At 46.9% G+C, this 15,926-nt stretch overlaps 3 protein-coding genes across 4 annotated transcripts; 2 read left to right on the top strand and 1 right to left on the bottom strand.

Moving 5' to 3' along the window:
• The first annotated feature begins 7,162 nt into the window (after nt 1-7,162).
• LOC309694412 (E3 SUMO-protein ligase ZBED1-like) lies at nt 7,163-9,922 on the top strand. The gene is made up of 3 exons (XM_082514489.1): nt 7,163-8,478; nt 8,655-8,907; nt 9,071-9,922. Exons 1-3 carry the CDS (start codon nt 7,361-7,363, stop codon nt 9,485-9,487), a joined length of 1,788 nt encoding a protein of 595 aa, XP_082370615.1. The 5' UTR covers nt 7,163-7,360; the 3' UTR covers nt 9,488-9,922.
• Nucleotides 9,923-11,557: 1,635 nt separating this feature from the next.
• LOC309694231 (dual specificity protein phosphatase 18) lies at nt 11,558-14,407 on the bottom strand. Of its 2 annotated transcripts, none has more exons than XM_082514109.1 (2): nt 14,319-14,407; nt 11,558-12,174 (listed from the first exon to the last, which is right to left on the bottom strand). In XM_082514109.1, exon 2 carries the CDS (start codon nt 12,172-12,174, stop codon nt 11,566-11,568), a length of 609 nt encoding a protein of 202 aa, XP_082370235.1. In that variant the 5' UTR covers nt 14,319-14,407; the 3' UTR covers nt 11,558-11,565. The 2 variants fall into 2 exon arrangements, with proteins under 2 accessions (XP_082370235.1, XP_082370236.1); XM_082514110.1 differs by having other exon boundaries at nt 11,558-12,177; nt 14,319-14,401.
• Nucleotides 14,408-14,873: 466 nt separating this feature from the next.
• Nucleotides 14,874-15,875, top strand: sft2d3 (SFT2 domain containing 3). The gene has a single exon (XM_082514108.1). It carries the CDS (start codon nt 14,890-14,892, stop codon nt 15,562-15,564), a length of 675 nt encoding a protein of 224 aa, XP_082370234.1. The 5' UTR covers nt 14,874-14,889; the 3' UTR covers nt 15,565-15,875.
• The last annotated feature ends 51 nt before the right edge of the window (nt 15,876-15,926 follow it).

Raw genomic sequence — 15,926 nt, 5'->3', positions numbered from 1 at the left:
GCTGATGACACCCAGCTCTATCTGTCCATGAAGCCAGATAACACACACCAATGAGTTAAACTGCAGGAATGTCTTAAAGACATAAAGACCTGGATGGCCGCTAACTTTCTGCTTCTTAATTCAGATAAAACTGAGGTTATTGTACTCGGCCCTGAAAATCTTAGAAATATGGTATCTAAGCAGATTCTTACTCTGGATGGCATTACCTTGGCCTCCAGTAACACTGTGAGGAACCTTGGAGTCATTTTTGACCAGGACATGTCCTTCAATGCACATATTAAACAAATATGTAAGACTGCTTTCTTCCATTTGCGCAACATCTCTAAAGTTAGAAATATCCTGTCTCAGAGTGACGCTGAAAAACTAGTTCATGCATTTATTACTTCCAGGCTGGACGACTGTAATTCATTATTATCAGGATGTCCTAAAAACTCACTGAAAAGCCTTCAGCTGATCCAAAATGCTGCAGCAAGAGTCCTGACAGGGACTAGAAAGAGAGAGCAGATTTCTCCTGTTTTGGCTTCCTGTTAAATCCAGGATTCAAAATCCTGCTCCTCACATACAAGGTCTTAAATAATCAGGCCCCATCTTATCTTAATGACCTTGTAGTACCATATCACCCTATTAGAGCACTTCGCTCTCGCTCTGCAGGCCTACTTGTTGTTCCTAGAGTATTTAAAAGTAGAATGGGAGGGAGAGCCTTCAGTTTTCAGGCCCCTCTTCTGTGGAACCAGCTTCCAGTTTGGATTCAGGAGACAGACACTATCTCTACTTTCAAGATTAGGCTTCAAACTTTCCTTTTTGCTAAAGCATATAGTTAGGGCTGGACCAGGTGACCCTGAATCCTCCCTTAGTTATGCTGCAATAGATGTAGGCTGCCGGGGGATTCCCATGATGCATTGAGTTTTTCCTTTCCAGTCACCTTTCTCACTCACTATGTATTAACAGACCTCTCTGCATTGAATCATATCTGTTATTAACCTCTGTCTCTCTTCCACAGCAGGTCTTTATCCTGTCTTCCTTCTCTCACCCCAACCGGTCGCAGCAGATGGCCGCCCCTCCCTGAGCCTGGTTCTGCCGGAGGTTTCTTCCTGTTAAAAGGGAGTTTTTCCTTCCCACTGTTGCCAAAGTGCTTGCTCATAGGGGGTCATATGATTGTTGGGTTTTTTTCTCTGTATCTATGAAGCGCCTTGAGGCGACTTATGTTGTGATTTGGCGCTATATAAATAAAATTGAATTGAATTGAATTGAATTATCATCCGAGAAACCATTGAGAAAGCTTGCCTCACCCTATCATGTGACCTGCTGAGAACACTTTATGTGAGCGAGGGAAGGATCTGAGACTGCATTGTAGGTGGCATCCTCAAGAGTGACCTTTGACCTTTAGATGCAGATGAACAGCTGAGTCTTGTCCTGTTGAGGTGGTTCTTCCTCCATGTTGGCTACAATATGTGACACCGATGAGCCCATGGCACAGCCATGGCACAGCCACGTTTTTGTAAGGCAAGGCAAGTTTATTTGTATAGCACAATTCAACAACAAGGTGATTCAAAGTGCTTAGGTTTGTAGAAACCCTCGCTGTATTTAAAATATGTGGTAGTGAGGCAGAGGTTTAACAGTGTGCAGGTCTGAGTGGGACTCCTTTGTGGATCTTTGGGAGTCCACAAAGAAGAAGGCAAAGTGGACCCAAAGGAGTACACCGAGGACGGCTGTGTAAGTCCCGGTGTGTGTGGCATCCACAGGAACCTCTGAATCTCAGCTACAAGCTCGTATAAACTGTTTCTACGAACACCAAAGAGCGAAAACAACAAACAGTTAATGGTCACATCATTTCATGAAATGTCTATAAACAAGCAGAACAGAGCCTCGATAGCACGAGCTACCCGAGCGAACAGTACATTTTCTGAAAGCAGAGATTTCACAAATTCCTAAACTGCGAGTTTCGTCACGCTCCAACGTAAATTTACCGAACCAGCCGCAGAAGCAGACCGCTCAATAATAACACAAAGTCAGACTTTTCCTGTTGCTTTCACAGAATAAACATCCATTTGAGACTACAGCTTGTTTCCTGACTAACTCATTCTCCCACAATGCCTCAGAGCTGTTTCCTGTTAAAAAAAAATATCACAGTTTTCTGCCCAGTTACAGACATTTGATCGTCTGTACCCATGTGGATGCCTTGGGTACAGACGGTGGTATGTAGGGGGGTCAGTGAAGTTGTTGTAGGTAACTGATGACTTTGTCTTTGTGGGGTCTCGTTTTATGGTTTCATGGGTGTTTTTGTCACTGAGGAGTAATTTTGGTGTGATAATCAGTTGAGTTTAGAACAGCAGTTTACCTCCTCCTATGGTCTTCTTTGCTTACATTGTGAGGTTAGACAGAATTTCTTGAACTGGAGAGAGTAGCCGAAACCTTCATCCTCAGTAGGTAGAGTGGTGACCCCATGACCAGAAACCTGGGCGCCCAATGGCTGCCCACTGCTTCACTGAGTGAATGGGTTAAATGTAGAGAGGAATTTCCCCATGGGGATCAATAAAGTATACCTTATCCTGAGTTATATTAATGTATTAATCCCTGTTGTGGCCCATTATGGGCAGCTTTTGTACAGACATGACCAAATTGATTCCTCTGGCTAGCACCTGTCTGACAAGTTCTTCACCCACTCATCCTGGCTGGTTGTGGTGTCTTCATGTTCTCATGGTGTGGGCATTGATTCAGAATGGAAAGTTTTTTGTTTGCAGTTTTTGGAGCTTCTGAAGTTGTTTTTCTTTGCCTTTCATGTGTTGTACCAAGTGAGCTGTGTCCACAAACTTGGGAAACAAACAGGAGGAGCACAGTGAGTTCCTGCAGGGTCTTTTTAATCTTATTTTGGAGTGCATCTATAGTGGAATGGATCTATCCTTTCACTCAGCAGCTGTTTTAATGCTCTCCATAAGATCTGCTCAGCCCTGTTACTCCTGACCATGGACCATTGACACTCTTGGAAAGCAGTCTGTTTCTGTCAAACAGACTCAGCAGACTGCAGTCACAGTGGCTCCTGTGGTTGAGAAACAGAGCAGATGGATTTAAAAAGGCGTGAAGAAGGTAGTGGTAAAAAATGAACCACACATGTTTCACATGATGATGTCTTATGTGTTGGTACAGGGCATTGAAGATGATAACAGTGGGTGGGTTATATTCTTAAACTTAGTTACAGCGCTTTCAGAAAGACATCTACTGTGATAAAGTCTACTCTCCACTGCTGTGTAATCAATTATTGTGAATGTAAATGTTATCAGGAAATGATCAGACAGGAGAGGGTTTTCAGGAAACACTGTTAAATGTTCAGTTTCTGTGCCATATGTTAAACTCTGGTAGTTGGTGATTCTGTTCTCAGACATGTGAAGCTAGAGACACCGGCAACCATAGTCAATTGTTTTCCAGGGGCCAGAGCAGGCGACATTGAGGGAAATTTAAAACTGCTGGCTAAGGGTAAACGTAAATTCAGTAAAATCATAATTCACGTTGACAGTAATGACACCCGGTTACGCCAATCGGAGGTCACTAAAATCAATATTGAATCGGTGTGCAACTTTGCCAAAACAATGTCGGACTCTGTAGTTTTCTCTGGTCCCCTCCCCAATCAGACCAGGAGTGACATGTTTAGCTGCATGTTCTCCTTAAATTGCTGGCTGTCTGAGTGGTGTCCCAGAAACGATGTGGGCTTCATAGATAATTGGCAAACCTTCTGGAGGAAACCTGGTCTTGTTAGGAGAGACGGCATCCATCCCACTTTGGATGGAGCAGCTCTCATTTCTAGAAATATTAAACCCGCCCAAAATATGACTATCCAGAGTTGGGACCAGGAAGCAGAGTTGCAGTCTTACACGCCTCTCTGCAGCTTCTCTCCTCCTGCTACCCCCCAAAAACCATCTCCATAGAGACTGTGTCAGCTCCCAAACAGACAAAAAACAAACTAAAAACCATCAACAAACAACTTAAACATAAACAATTACAAAGAAAGAACAATACAGTATCCACATCTGAACCAAAGAGTAAAACAGTGAAATGTGGATTATTAAATATTAGGTCTCTCTCCTCCAAGTCTCTGTTAGTACATGACTTAATAATTGATCAACAAATTGATTTACTCTGCCTTACAGAAACCTGGTTGCAGCAGGATGATTATGTTAGTTTAAATGAATCAACACCCCCGAGTCATTCTAACTACCAGAAACCTCGAAGCACAGGCCGAGGGGGCGGTGTGGCAGCAATTTTTCACACCAGCCTATTAATCAACCAAAGACCAAGACAGACTTTTAATTCATTTGAAAGCCTGATGCTTAACATTGTCCACCCCAGCTGTGAAACTCAGAAACCAGTCTTACTTGTTATCATCTATCGTCCACCTGGGCCTTACACAGAGTTTCTGTCTGATTTCTCAGACTTTATATCTAATTTAGTTCTGAGCTCAGATAAAATAATTATTGTGGGTGATTTTAACATCCATGTAGATGCTAAAAATGACAGCCTCAACATGGCATTTAATCTGTTATTAGACTCAATTGGCTTCTCTCAAAATGTAAAAGAACCCACCCACCACTTTAATCACACTCTAGATCTTGTTTTAACATATGGCATAGAAACTGAACATTTAACAGTGTTTCCTGAAAACCCTCTCCTGTCTGATCATTTCCTGATAACATTTACATTTACAATAATTGATTACACAGCGGTGGAGAGTAGACGTTTATCACAGTAGATGTCTTTCTGAAAGCGCTGTAACTAAGTTTAAGAATATAATCCACCCACTGTTATCATCTTCAATGCCCTGTACCAACACAGAGCAGAGCAGCTATCTGAACACTACTCTAACAGAGGTCGATCATCTTGTTAATAATTTTACTTCTTTAACGAGAGCGTCCTCGCTGGTATAACTCTCAATATCACATCTTAAAGCAGCTAACTCATAGCTGGAGAGGACCTATTGCTACTTTTAATATTAATTGCTACTTAGTCTTTTAGGGGAAGGTATATTTTGTGGACCTTCTTAAGCCCACTGACACACTTCCTGTCGTGGAAGTCTGGGATGAGGGGGCTAACTTGCCCATCCCTGAGGTGAGATCTCTGACATAGTTGCAATGCACAGAGCAGAGTTCTCCTAGTTTGGATGAAAGTTCCTAAAAGCTGTGGATGTTGAAGGGCTGTCCTGGTCGGCATGTCTCTGCAACATTACGTGGAGATGTGGGGCGGTGCCTCTGGATTGGCAGATGGCAAGAGAAGCTCTAAAAAAAGGGGACGGGAGAGTGTGCTCCAACTACTCCTCGGCCTCCCCAGTAAAGTCCCTGGCAGGGTACTGGAGAGGGGAGTGTGTCTGTTAGTGAAAATTGTGGTTTTCGTCCTGGTCGTGGAACAGTGGATGAGCTCTTTAGCCTCTCAAAGACATTCAGTGGTGCCTGAGAGTTTGCCCAACCAGCCAGCTGACTGCGTCTCTTGGGACAACGGTCCCCAACCCCTGGGCCTCGGACCGGTACCGGTCCGTGAGTCGTTTGGTACCGGGCCGCGAGAGTTGAGGCTCAGGTGTGAAATGTATAGATTTCAGGGTTTTATCGTTAACTCAGCGTTATTTTGTTATCGTTTTTATCGTTTACTCAGTTTTCCTGGGTCTTTTCACGTGTGTTATGAATAAATCTTCTTTTTTTCGGTACCGGTACTAGTTTTATTTTGTAGTATTTATCCGCGACACCTTAAAGGCCGGTCCATGAAAATATTGTCAGGCATAAACCGGTCCGTAGCGCAAAAAAGGTTGGAGACCGCTGTCTTAGGACACCAGTGGTGGGGGGGGGGGCTTCGGAAGTATAGTGTGTATTACTGTAGGGTCTTTACAATATTAAGCCCCTTGATTTGGAGCTACATAAACTAAAAGTGTCTGGCTGTCTGTTACAGTCACTCAGTCCCTGCAAACATCGCAGGAGCTTGGTCCACATTGTTAGCTGTAAGTGGGATGCGGCCCAGGCTGCACTTGTCAACGGTTCATACTTGTTATGGACACAATATCAGGTCATAGTGATGACTTTTATGTTTCACTACATACTCAGCTACAACATGCTCTTAAACTTCTTTAAATGTTCTAGCACAACATCTGTCACGTGTTCAAAATACCGCTGCATGTTCTATGTGTAACATAGAACAGCGCCACCTGTGCTATGTGAGAGCTGTTACAGGTCGAGTCATCAGTGCTTGTGTGAGTCGCACTACTTCAAGTAGATACGCGTTGATAACTACGTTCCTGTTGCGGATAAACAAACATGTGACTAATGATCACGTGTTAATCAGTGATACTGCTGTTCACATGATTCATGGAATCTAAAGGAGCTGCTTCCTGTCTCAACAGAAGAGCGACAGATGATCTAGAAACAGCCTGGACACGTTAACCTGCGTACACAAGGGACACGTTCATCATTACAAAAACATGTGCTATAAAGATTTTGTGTAGAGATTATACAGCATGCAGTCATGGAGCTCGCTCCCTCACCTCTGCTCTCAGCTCCAGCAGAGCTGTGAGAGAGGAGCTGCTCCTCGTCTCCTCCTGGTTCACTGTGCTCTCCTTCCTCAGCAGCAGTCACCATAAAGGTACCAGGCTCCTCCTTCAGTCCCAGCTGCTCTCCCTCCTGACTGCTGCACAGTTCCTCCTGTTCCTCTTTTATCTGTGGAGGTTCTGGTTCCTCCTGGTCCACACTGGAGCTCCTCTCCTGGTTCCAGAGACAACCTCCTCCTCCTCACAGACCTGCTGCTGTGGGACGTCTGGAACAAAAAAGACATAAAAAAAACAAAAAACATGAAATTTACAAATCTGATGCCAAAAAATTCTGAGAAGTTTTCATTGAAGTCTTTGATAGAGAGGATCAGATGTGTGTTTGAAGCCAAATTCAAATTATTCAAGATCGGACACGATGGTCTATACTCGCCCCAGAGGTGGGAAAGTCACCTTGTTATGCAGTAAAGTAGACAGGCTGGATGCAGCGTACCTGAGAACAAGAACACTTTGTCAAAATAGAAGAAAATATACACAATACAGGGCAGAAGAAATGTTATTTAAACATGTTCGTACTGGTGTATCGATAAGTCTTCTGATGCTTTTTTTAGGGGTGTCAAATTATCGCGTTAATTGCGATGAATTAATTACAATGCTATTTAGCGCGTTATGTTTTTTAATCTCGTTAATCTAATTTTTAATCTCTTGACGTCATTGATTTTGTATGAGAGTTGCTATGTTATAAAATCCGTTTTTATGTGCTGGGCTCCTTGTGCTTGACTTGTTGGGGGTGGAGTCACGTCGTGAGGTCAAGGTGAGAAGTGGTGATTAGCTTACAGTGTGGATATGGAGGCGCATCTGAGAGTTGTTGGCCCAATGAACGGGAAATTTGTATTTCATAAACGCCCCGACGGCACCATTGACAAAGGTAAAGTGGTCTGCCTAGAGTGTAAGAAGGAGTTTGCTTACCACCGAAGCAGCTCAAGTTTGGCCTATCACCTCAACGCAAAGCACCCAGCCGCGAGTGCAGCAACAGCTAGCAGTGAAGACGTTAGCAATATAGCAAGCCAGAGCAAAGCTTTTCGCCAAACAAAACTAGAGAATACCCCTCGTATGAGCAAGTCTGCGACCGACAGGCTGACTAATGTTATTGCCAAGTGGATAGCGATGAACTGTAGGCCGATAAATATAGTAGAGGACGAAGGATTGACAGAGGTGTTGCAAATTGCGTCCAATGACTCGTCATACAAGCCGCCGTGCAGGACTACAGTAACGACCAAAATCAGCAAAATGTACGACGGCGAAAAGAAAAACAAACTTGAGATTTTGGCGGAGGATTCTCCCAACTGTGTTGCTATAACCGGAGATCACTGGACCTCAGCTGGCAACCACAGCTATTTTGGGGTGACTGGACACTTTATTGATAGTGAGTGGAACCTCAACTCATTTGCACTGACCGTCATGAGAACAGAAACCAGGCACTTTGCTGATAAATGCGCCGAACAGTTCCTCAAGGTAGCAAATGACTGGGGTATTGAAAACAAGATATCCACCATTGGCACAGACAGCGCAGCAAACATGCTGGCTGCTATGAGAGCACTTCCATATGAGCACATCGCCTGCAATGCTCACATTCTCCAGAGGACCATCACGGTATGTCTCGATAGCAGTGGTTTTGTCGGTGTACTGGCAAAGTGCCGCAAGATTGTTGGTCATTTTAAACAAAGCCCTGCGAGTACCACAGAACTTAACCAACAACAAGTAGCACTCGGAAAGAAGAGTGATCAACTTATACAGGATGTACCCACCAGGTGGAACTCGACTCTCGCAATGGTCTCACGCCTCCTATGTAACCGAGAGGCTGTCCAGGCTACGTTGGACCAACAGAACCACAGGTTGGTCTTGCCAACCGAAGCTGAGTGGGCGAAACTGCAGAGGCTGGAGCTCCTGCTTGAACCATGCAAGTAAGTTCAAATAAACACCTTCCCATTTTAATTATATAAACTACTGTTACATGTGTAAAATCAAAATTAATGAACATAACAAGGAACTTTTAAGGACAATTAAATTGGAAATCAGTTACACTTTGATTTAAATGAATCCAGCTAGGTTTATTTAGCAAACCTCTCCACCTCTGCAGGTATGTGACAGAGCTGCTGGGTGGTGAGGCCTACGTCTCTTGCTCTGTAGTGCTGCCTGCTTTTCGCCATCTGTACCGTGTCATGGACATTACTGATGATGATCCTGCCTACGTGGTGAAGTTCAAGAATGCCTTCCAGAAGGATCTGGCAGCACGACGAGCTAATGGCAACGAGATATGGTTCGAGGTGGCCACAGCATTGGATCCACGGTTTAAGGATTTGAAATGTCTTCCAAGAGAAAAGAGGGAACAGGTAGGACAATAAGGTTAAGCTGGACTAATGAGTCCAATTCATTATCAAATCAAACTTTTATTTATTATATGGAACACAAAGTTCTTTACAAGATTAAATAAAATAAAAAAAAAAAGCACTTAGTTTTAATCACAATCATTCATTCATTCATTCATTCATTCAGGTGTGGACCATTCTGGAGAATATGCTCCAGGCAGCAGAGCCCAGAAGAGCAGATAGTCTCCAGCCCTCCACAGAGGATGATGGACCAGCTCAGAAGAAGAGGAGGAGCGAACTCCTTCTGGGGTCTGACTCTGACTCAGAAGATGGAATTGAGTCTGGAGAGCTGCAGCGCTACAGAGCAGAACCCAGCATCAGTATTGATGACTGTCCCCTGCAGTGGTGGTATGCTCACTCAGGAGTCTATGAAAAGCTGTCAGTCCTAGCACAAAAGTACCTGGCCTCCCCAGCTACCTCTGTACCCTGTGAGAGACTCTTTAGCCTTGCAGGCCACATAGTGCAAAAGAAAAGGGCAGCCTTGCTTCCAGAAAATGTTACCAGGCTGGTGTGTCTTAGCGACTGGCTGAGGAAGAAGAAATGAGACACATGTGGTCAGCATAGCTGCTGTGTCATTTGTAGCCTACTAGAATAGATTGCTTGATGTTCAGCACTTTTTTTTTGTGATGGAAGAATACTTTGATGTGCTAACTTGCAGCACTGCAATGTCAGTTTTATTTTTCATTATCTGAAGCAGAGGAATTTCAGTGCTGTATTGCTCAGAAAAGAGCAACTCTGATGTGCTAACTTGCAGCACTTAATTTATTTGATTTTATTTGTATTTATTTTTCCACTTATTTTACAAAAGAATACAACAGTATGTAAATGGTTGCATCTGTTTAACGTTTGTTAAACAATAAATGACTTTATAAAGTCACTTTCTTTGTTATATCAGTCTTTTGGTCTGCCACAATAAGTTGAGGGCTTTCCTCAGCTATTTTTAGGTGAGATTAAAAAAGAGATTAATTAGATCAATTAATTAAAAATTATAATTAATTAATCTCTATTTTTTTTAATCTCTTGACAGCACTAGCTTTTTTGTTGTTGTTTTGTTGTGTACGTCTTTGTGTCACTGTACCTGTGAGATATAAGAACCAACATCTGCCAGGAAAAAGTCCCACAGTGCCTCTGTGAGGGTTTTTATTTTTGTTAGTACAAGAGGACGCATAGTCTTTTCTAATCTTATACGTTTTTTATTACATTTATTTCATACTTTTACATTTGAACAGAATCATCATTAGACTCAAAGCCAGAACAACACATAGTCAATGCTGGTGGTGCTGAGGTGGGCTCAGCAGGGCCCGGGGCCATGTGTCAGCTTGGTCAGGAGTGAGGAGGAGTGAAAATGTAAACATGAAGAGGGAAACCGGCCGGGAGAAAGTGAGAAGAACTGAGCATGCTCAGAGACCTGCTCCAGTTGTGTGCGAGGATCCAGGTGTGTGCAGGGATCCAGGTGTGTGCGGGGATCCGGGTGTGTGCAGGGACCGAGGTGTGTGCAGGGACCCAGGTGTGTGCAGGGATCCAGGTGTGTGCGGGGACTGAGGTGTGTGCGGGGAACCAGGTGTGTGCGGGATCCAGGTGTGCGCAGGGATCCAGGTGTGTGCAGGGACCGAGGTGTGTGCGGGCACTGAGGTGTGTGCGGGGACTGAGGTGTGTGCGGGGAACCAGGTGTGTGCAGGGATCCAGGTGTGTGCGGGGACTGAGGTGTGTGCGGGGAACCAGGTGTGTGCGGGATCCAGGTGTGCGCAGGGACCGAGGTGTGTGCAGGGACCGAGGTGTGTGCGGGGACTGAGGTGTGTGCGGGGATCCAGGTGTGTGCGGGGACTGAGGTGTGTGCGGGGATCCAGGTGTGTGCGGGGACTGAGGTGTGCGCGGGGATCCAGGTGTGTGCGGGGACTGAGGTGTGCGCGGGGATCCAGGTGTGTGCGGGGACTGAGGTGTGTGCGGGGATCCAGGTGTGTGCGGGGACTGAGGTGTGCGCAGGGATCCAGGTGTGTGCAGGGACCGAGGTGTGTGCAGGGACCGAGGTGTGTGCAGGGGTCCAGGTGTGTGCGGGGACCGAGGTGTGTGCAGGGATCCAGGTGTGTGCGGGGACCGAGGTGTGTGCGGGGATCCAGGTGTGTGCAGGGACCGAGGTGTGTGCGGGGACCGAAGTGTGTGCGGGGACCGAGGTGTGTGCGGGGACCGAGGTGTGTGCGGGGATCCAGGTGTGTGCGGGATCCAGGTGTGCGCAGGGATCCAGGTGTGTGCAGGGGCCGAGGTGTGTGCAGGGACCGAGGTGTGTGCGGGGATCCAGGTGTGTGCGGGGACCGAGGTGTGTGCGGGGATCCAGGTGTGTGCGGGGACCGAGATGTGTGCGGGGATCCAGGTGTGCGCAGAGGCCGAGGTGTGTGCGGGGATCCAGGTGTGTGCGGGATCCAGGTGTGCGCAGGGATCCAGGTGTGCGCAGGGACCGAGGTGTGTGCGGGGATCCAAGTGTGCGCAGGGGCCGAGGTGTGTGCGGGGATCCAGGTGTGTGCGGGATCCAGGTGTGTGCGGGATCCAGGTGTGCGCAGGGATCCAGGTGTGCGCAGGGACCGAGGTGTGCGCAGGGATCCCTCTGAGGATCCAGGTGTTTGAATTTCAGACTTTGATGGTTTTGGATCCCCTCCTGGATCTGTTTGCTGATGATGTCACCTGAGCACGTGACATCAGCGGTGACCTGGGCACCAGTGTTAGCAGGCCCGTCTGCTGCTGAGACCTGGCCAGCCGCGGTGTCCCAGGCGGCGTCCTGGGTGGCGGCTCTGGGGCCACCCTGACGGTGTTCCTCCCGTACAGCCTCTTCTCGTACTGCAACAGCTGCTCCCAAAAGCCGGCGTTCAGCCGGATGTAGGGCCGGCTCTCCTGGACCCAGTGGTGTGCCCGCCGCAGCGTCACGCCCCTGTAGCGCATCAGGTACGCCATCACCAGTGCTGGAGAGCGGCTCATCCCGGCAGCACAGTGCACCAGCGTCCCACCGCCACAGTTACCATGGATACGCTTAGCCACCCAGTCAAAGTAATCCCCGAGGCGGGCGCTCGGCAGGTCGGAGACAGGGACCCGCAGGCACTCCACCCCTGGGTAGGCGGGGCAGGCGTGGCTCAGTGTGGCATTGACAATCAGAGTGATGCCTTTCTTCAACACCAGTCCTGCGTTCAGAGGGGCGTCGGCCCCACTGAGAAACAGGGTGGGGGTAATCTGAGAGACCGCCATCTGCTGGAGACACAGAGAGACATTACTGCAGCTCAGAGCGGTGAATTCACGCCTGCACTGGCCAATCACAGAACAGCACACATGTGAATGCACTCACACCTCCATTGAAGCACAAATGAAACACAGACATCAGCCTCCAACTCTAAAACACCAGCAGCTGCAGTTCCTCTGACGTCCAGCAGGGACAGCACTGACTTAGTCGCCATAGTCTCCGTGTTAAAATAAACACGCTTACGGCTGATCTCAAACAAACACCTGTACGAGGGAAGGATGTTTTTAAAACTCACCTGCCTGTAGTATTAGCTCATTGGAGCCCAGACCCATTTATACTTTCAGGAAAACTTGCAATATGGCTGCTGTGAGGTTACAGAACAAACAGACCATACAAGAAGGATTCTGATTGGATTAGCAGGTATGTGTGCGTGTCTGTGTGATGCTGGTTCCGATTAGGGGTGGGTTTTTATAATCAATTTATCGATTAAAATCGATTCTGGCTTGGATAACGTAAAATCGATTCATTAAAATCCTGAATCGCTTTTTTAATATAAACTTATTTTGTCTGGAATACCAGAATCTCTGGTGAAATCTCACAAAATTTCAACAACCACCAAACAGTTAAGACAGTAAATGAGAGCAGGAACACGGATTCTGCACATAGACTTAAACACACAGCGCGACCCGCGGATCAGAATCAGTGAGATGTCGCCTTTCTCACGGTCGGGGCTGAAAGCCGACGGGTCGCTGACTCTGATCTGTCGGCGGGTCGAGCTTTGTGTTTACGCCCTTTATGTGCTGATTCTAAAGCTGTTAGTTTGATGTCTCTCCAAACAATATTGACCGAACCAGCAGCAAAAGAAGATCCGAACTAAGCTTCACATAAACATCGTCATGAATTCACTCTGACTTTTGCTGTTTTGCTTCCACCATGATGCACAGCTCTCTCTCTCTCTCTGTACTTCAAGATCAGTTTCCCGTCTAAAAATCTGTTTTCTGCATTGTTCGCTTGCTTGTTACGCACAAGTCTACCGTTCTTACAGGCTGTCAGCTGTTGTTTTTTTCCCCTTTTACATTCTTCCAAAAAGAAAACCTCATTTCTGCTGTTCAACAGATCCGACAGTGAGTGGTTCCTGTTACTCATCCAGTCTGAGAAAGCACTGGTTAAAGTGTTTGTGTATTTATTGGTTTATTTTAAGTAATTGTGTTTTATGTATATTATGGTTTTATATTTTTACAAATGCTTTATATACTTATTTATATACATATATATATTTAATAGTTTATACCTTGTGTTGGGGAGGGGGGGTGTTTCTGTCTTGTTTTTATGGACATGAAGTCTGCCAATAAAGATTGAATTGATTGAATACTGAACAAATGTAAACTTTTTAAAATTATTCAAAATGCAAAACGCTTAGCTGTGTCTCTAACAAAACCGCTGTAACGTCAGAGGTGATGTTCATATGTTCATTAATGATTTTCTTTCGTTTTTGATGTACTGCAGAATATTTTTATAAAATCCAGAACAGGAAAATCACCTCCATGTTTGTCTGTGTTTTATCTTCAGCTACTTTGACACAAAGGCCTCTGCTGTGATGCTCACACCTGTGATAAAGTCTTGCGTGTGTCAGCTTCCTTTTTATTGATACAAAAATATGTAAATGTACTGATCTGAATTTCTGACTGTCAAAATTTCCCAGATTTAAATCGAATCGTGGATCGAATCGATTCTAGAAATCAGTGACGATACCCAGCCCTAGTTCCGATGTTTAAAGGATTCTGGGTCACATGTCAGGATGTAATAAGAAATAATCTGAAGTCATATTTATTTAACCAAACAGAGCGGCGTGTGAGAAAGTCCACCCCTGCTACTTCCTGAGGGATCGGACTGTTTACGCTTGTTGTTCTCACTCTCGCCAACGCAGTCAGACGACAGCACTGACGTCACACCTGCTGGTGCGAGCTGCACTTTGATGTTGTCCTTTCATCAGTTTGCTGTCACCTGTACAGACGTTTTTATGACAGACGTATGCAGGAGCACATGATACAGAACTCAGTTATGGACTCTACTGCTTCCTGTTTTGGCTTTTTGTTAAATAAATCATGACTGTTGTATTTAAATGGGTTTAGATGTGTGTCATGTGTGTTACCTGCTGCCCGGTGGTCCTCTGACTGCTGCTCTGAGTGACACACACACCCTAGATGGCTGTGTGTGTCAGTCCTTCAGCCAATCATCTGAAGGGTTAATTTTAGTACAACAGCTGAAAACGTCCTGAAGTCATGTGACTGAAGAGGAGAAATCAGACTCCAGCACACACACACCATCATAATGAGTGTGAATTTATCACTAAGAGCAGTTTGATTGACAGCTGCTGATATAGCCCTGAAGGCTTCACTGATGTTGAAATAAGAGTGTTTGACTTGATTATATAAACTTTCCCCCACACTGGGGGAATTCCCTTTTCACCGCAGTTTAATTTTATTTATTTAAATCTAATTTTCGTTCTCTCTCTCTCGGACTCCCGGCCTTTGCTTCGGTTTGATCCGGTGACGTCACAAAGCCCGTCACGTGTCTCCCTCTGCCGGTGAACTCCGGGCAGGTGCAGTTCTATTTCTGACCTCCGGGAGGCCGCGGCTCGCTGAGCTGCAGGGAGACTCGGAGAGCAACCAGCGAAGAAGAAAAAGTATTTTGCTAGCAGTTAGCCTGTTAGCCGGGCCGTCATGGCAGACCTGAACCGACAGCTCCAGGAGTACCTGTCTCAGTCCAAAGGCGGCGGCGCAAAGACCATCTCCCAGTCCGGCTCCAGCACCGCGGTGGACCTGGGCGACCCGGAGCCCGTCCCGGGAAGCTGGTTCGGCCGGTGGTCCAGCCCGTGGTCCGCCAGCACTTCCGGACAGAGCTCGGGCGGAAGCGGCGGCTTGTCGTGGCCGTGGTCGGCCGAACCGGATCCCTGCCTGCCGGGCATGAGCCGCCGCCAGCGGCTGCTGGCCTTCGGCGTGTGCGTGTCGTTTTCCGCACTCTGCTTCGGTTTGTCGGCGCTGTATGCCCCGCTGCTGCTGCTCTACGCCCGCAAGTTCGCGCTACTCTGGTCGCTTGGCTCGGTGTTCGCCATCGCGGCTGCCGCGGTGCTCCGCGGGCCCAGCAGGCTGGCCGCTGGCCTCCCTACCTCCCCCGGAGCCGCCGTGTACCTGTGTGCTCTCGGTGGTACCTTGTACGCGGCGCTGAGCCTCCACAGCACCGTGCTGACCGCCCTGGGAGCCGCCCTGCAGGTCGCCGTCATCGCCGGCTGCCTGGTGTCGCTGCTACCCGGAGGCAGCGCCGGGATCCGCTTCATGGGGGGCATGGCGGCGTCCGCCATCAGGAGGACCGTCACCGGGAAGACCATGCCGATCTGACCGGGACCCGGGCATCCGGGGGGGGGTTGCTGTGGAATGTCCAGGGTCCGGATTAACGTCAAGACTTTCCTCTGATTATTGACTGCTGATGGCTTACTGCAGAGGAACACTGAACCCTGAACTTTGACCTGCAGGACTCATGAGAACACTAAAGCCTGACCTTTGACCTGCAGCAGGGCCAGGCTGCTGGTGATGAACTGAGGACCAAACAAAGACTAAAAACTGAATTTCCCTCTGATGCAGGTGTTTTGTGTTTTTTAAAATAAATGTGATTTAAGTTTGACACAGAGATTAAAAACAACCTGAACATCTGTCTGGCTTCATATGTTTTATTTTCTAAACATGTGGCACATTGTAGTCTG

Source organism: Aulonocara stuartgranti (genome assembly GCF_965226115.1).
Source record: "Aulonocara stuartgranti genome assembly, chromosome: 18".
NCBI classification, from domain to species: domain Eukaryota; kingdom Metazoa; phylum Chordata; class Actinopteri; order Cichliformes; family Cichlidae; genus Aulonocara; species Aulonocara stuartgranti.
Note: the sequence above shows the minus strand (reverse complement) of the source record. Positions and strands in the feature narration are given on the sequence as shown.

What these genes read in the sequence shown, in the direction of transcription:
- LOC309694412 (XM_082514489.1), top strand. Translation starts at nt 7,361, where the DNA reads ATGGAGGCGCATCTGAGAGTTGTTGGCCCAATGAACGGGAAATTTGTA. An exon ending in CTCCTGCTTGAACCATGCAA is followed by an intron (nt 8,479 to 8,654) that starts GTAAGTTCAAAT and finishes CCACCTCTGCAG; the next exon opens with GTATGTGACAGAGCTGCTGG. An exon ending in CAAGAGAAAAGAGGGAACAG is followed by an intron (nt 8,908 to 9,070) that starts GTAGGACAATAA and finishes TCATTCATTCAG; the next exon opens with GTGTGGACCATTCTGGAGAA.
- LOC309694231 (XM_082514109.1), bottom strand. Translation starts at nt 12,174, where the DNA reads ATGGCGGTCTCTCAGATTACCCCCACCCTGTTTCTCAGTGGGGCCGAC.
- sft2d3 (XM_082514108.1), top strand. Translation starts at nt 14,890, where the DNA reads ATGGCAGACCTGAACCGACAGCTCCAGGAGTACCTGTCTCAGTCCAAA.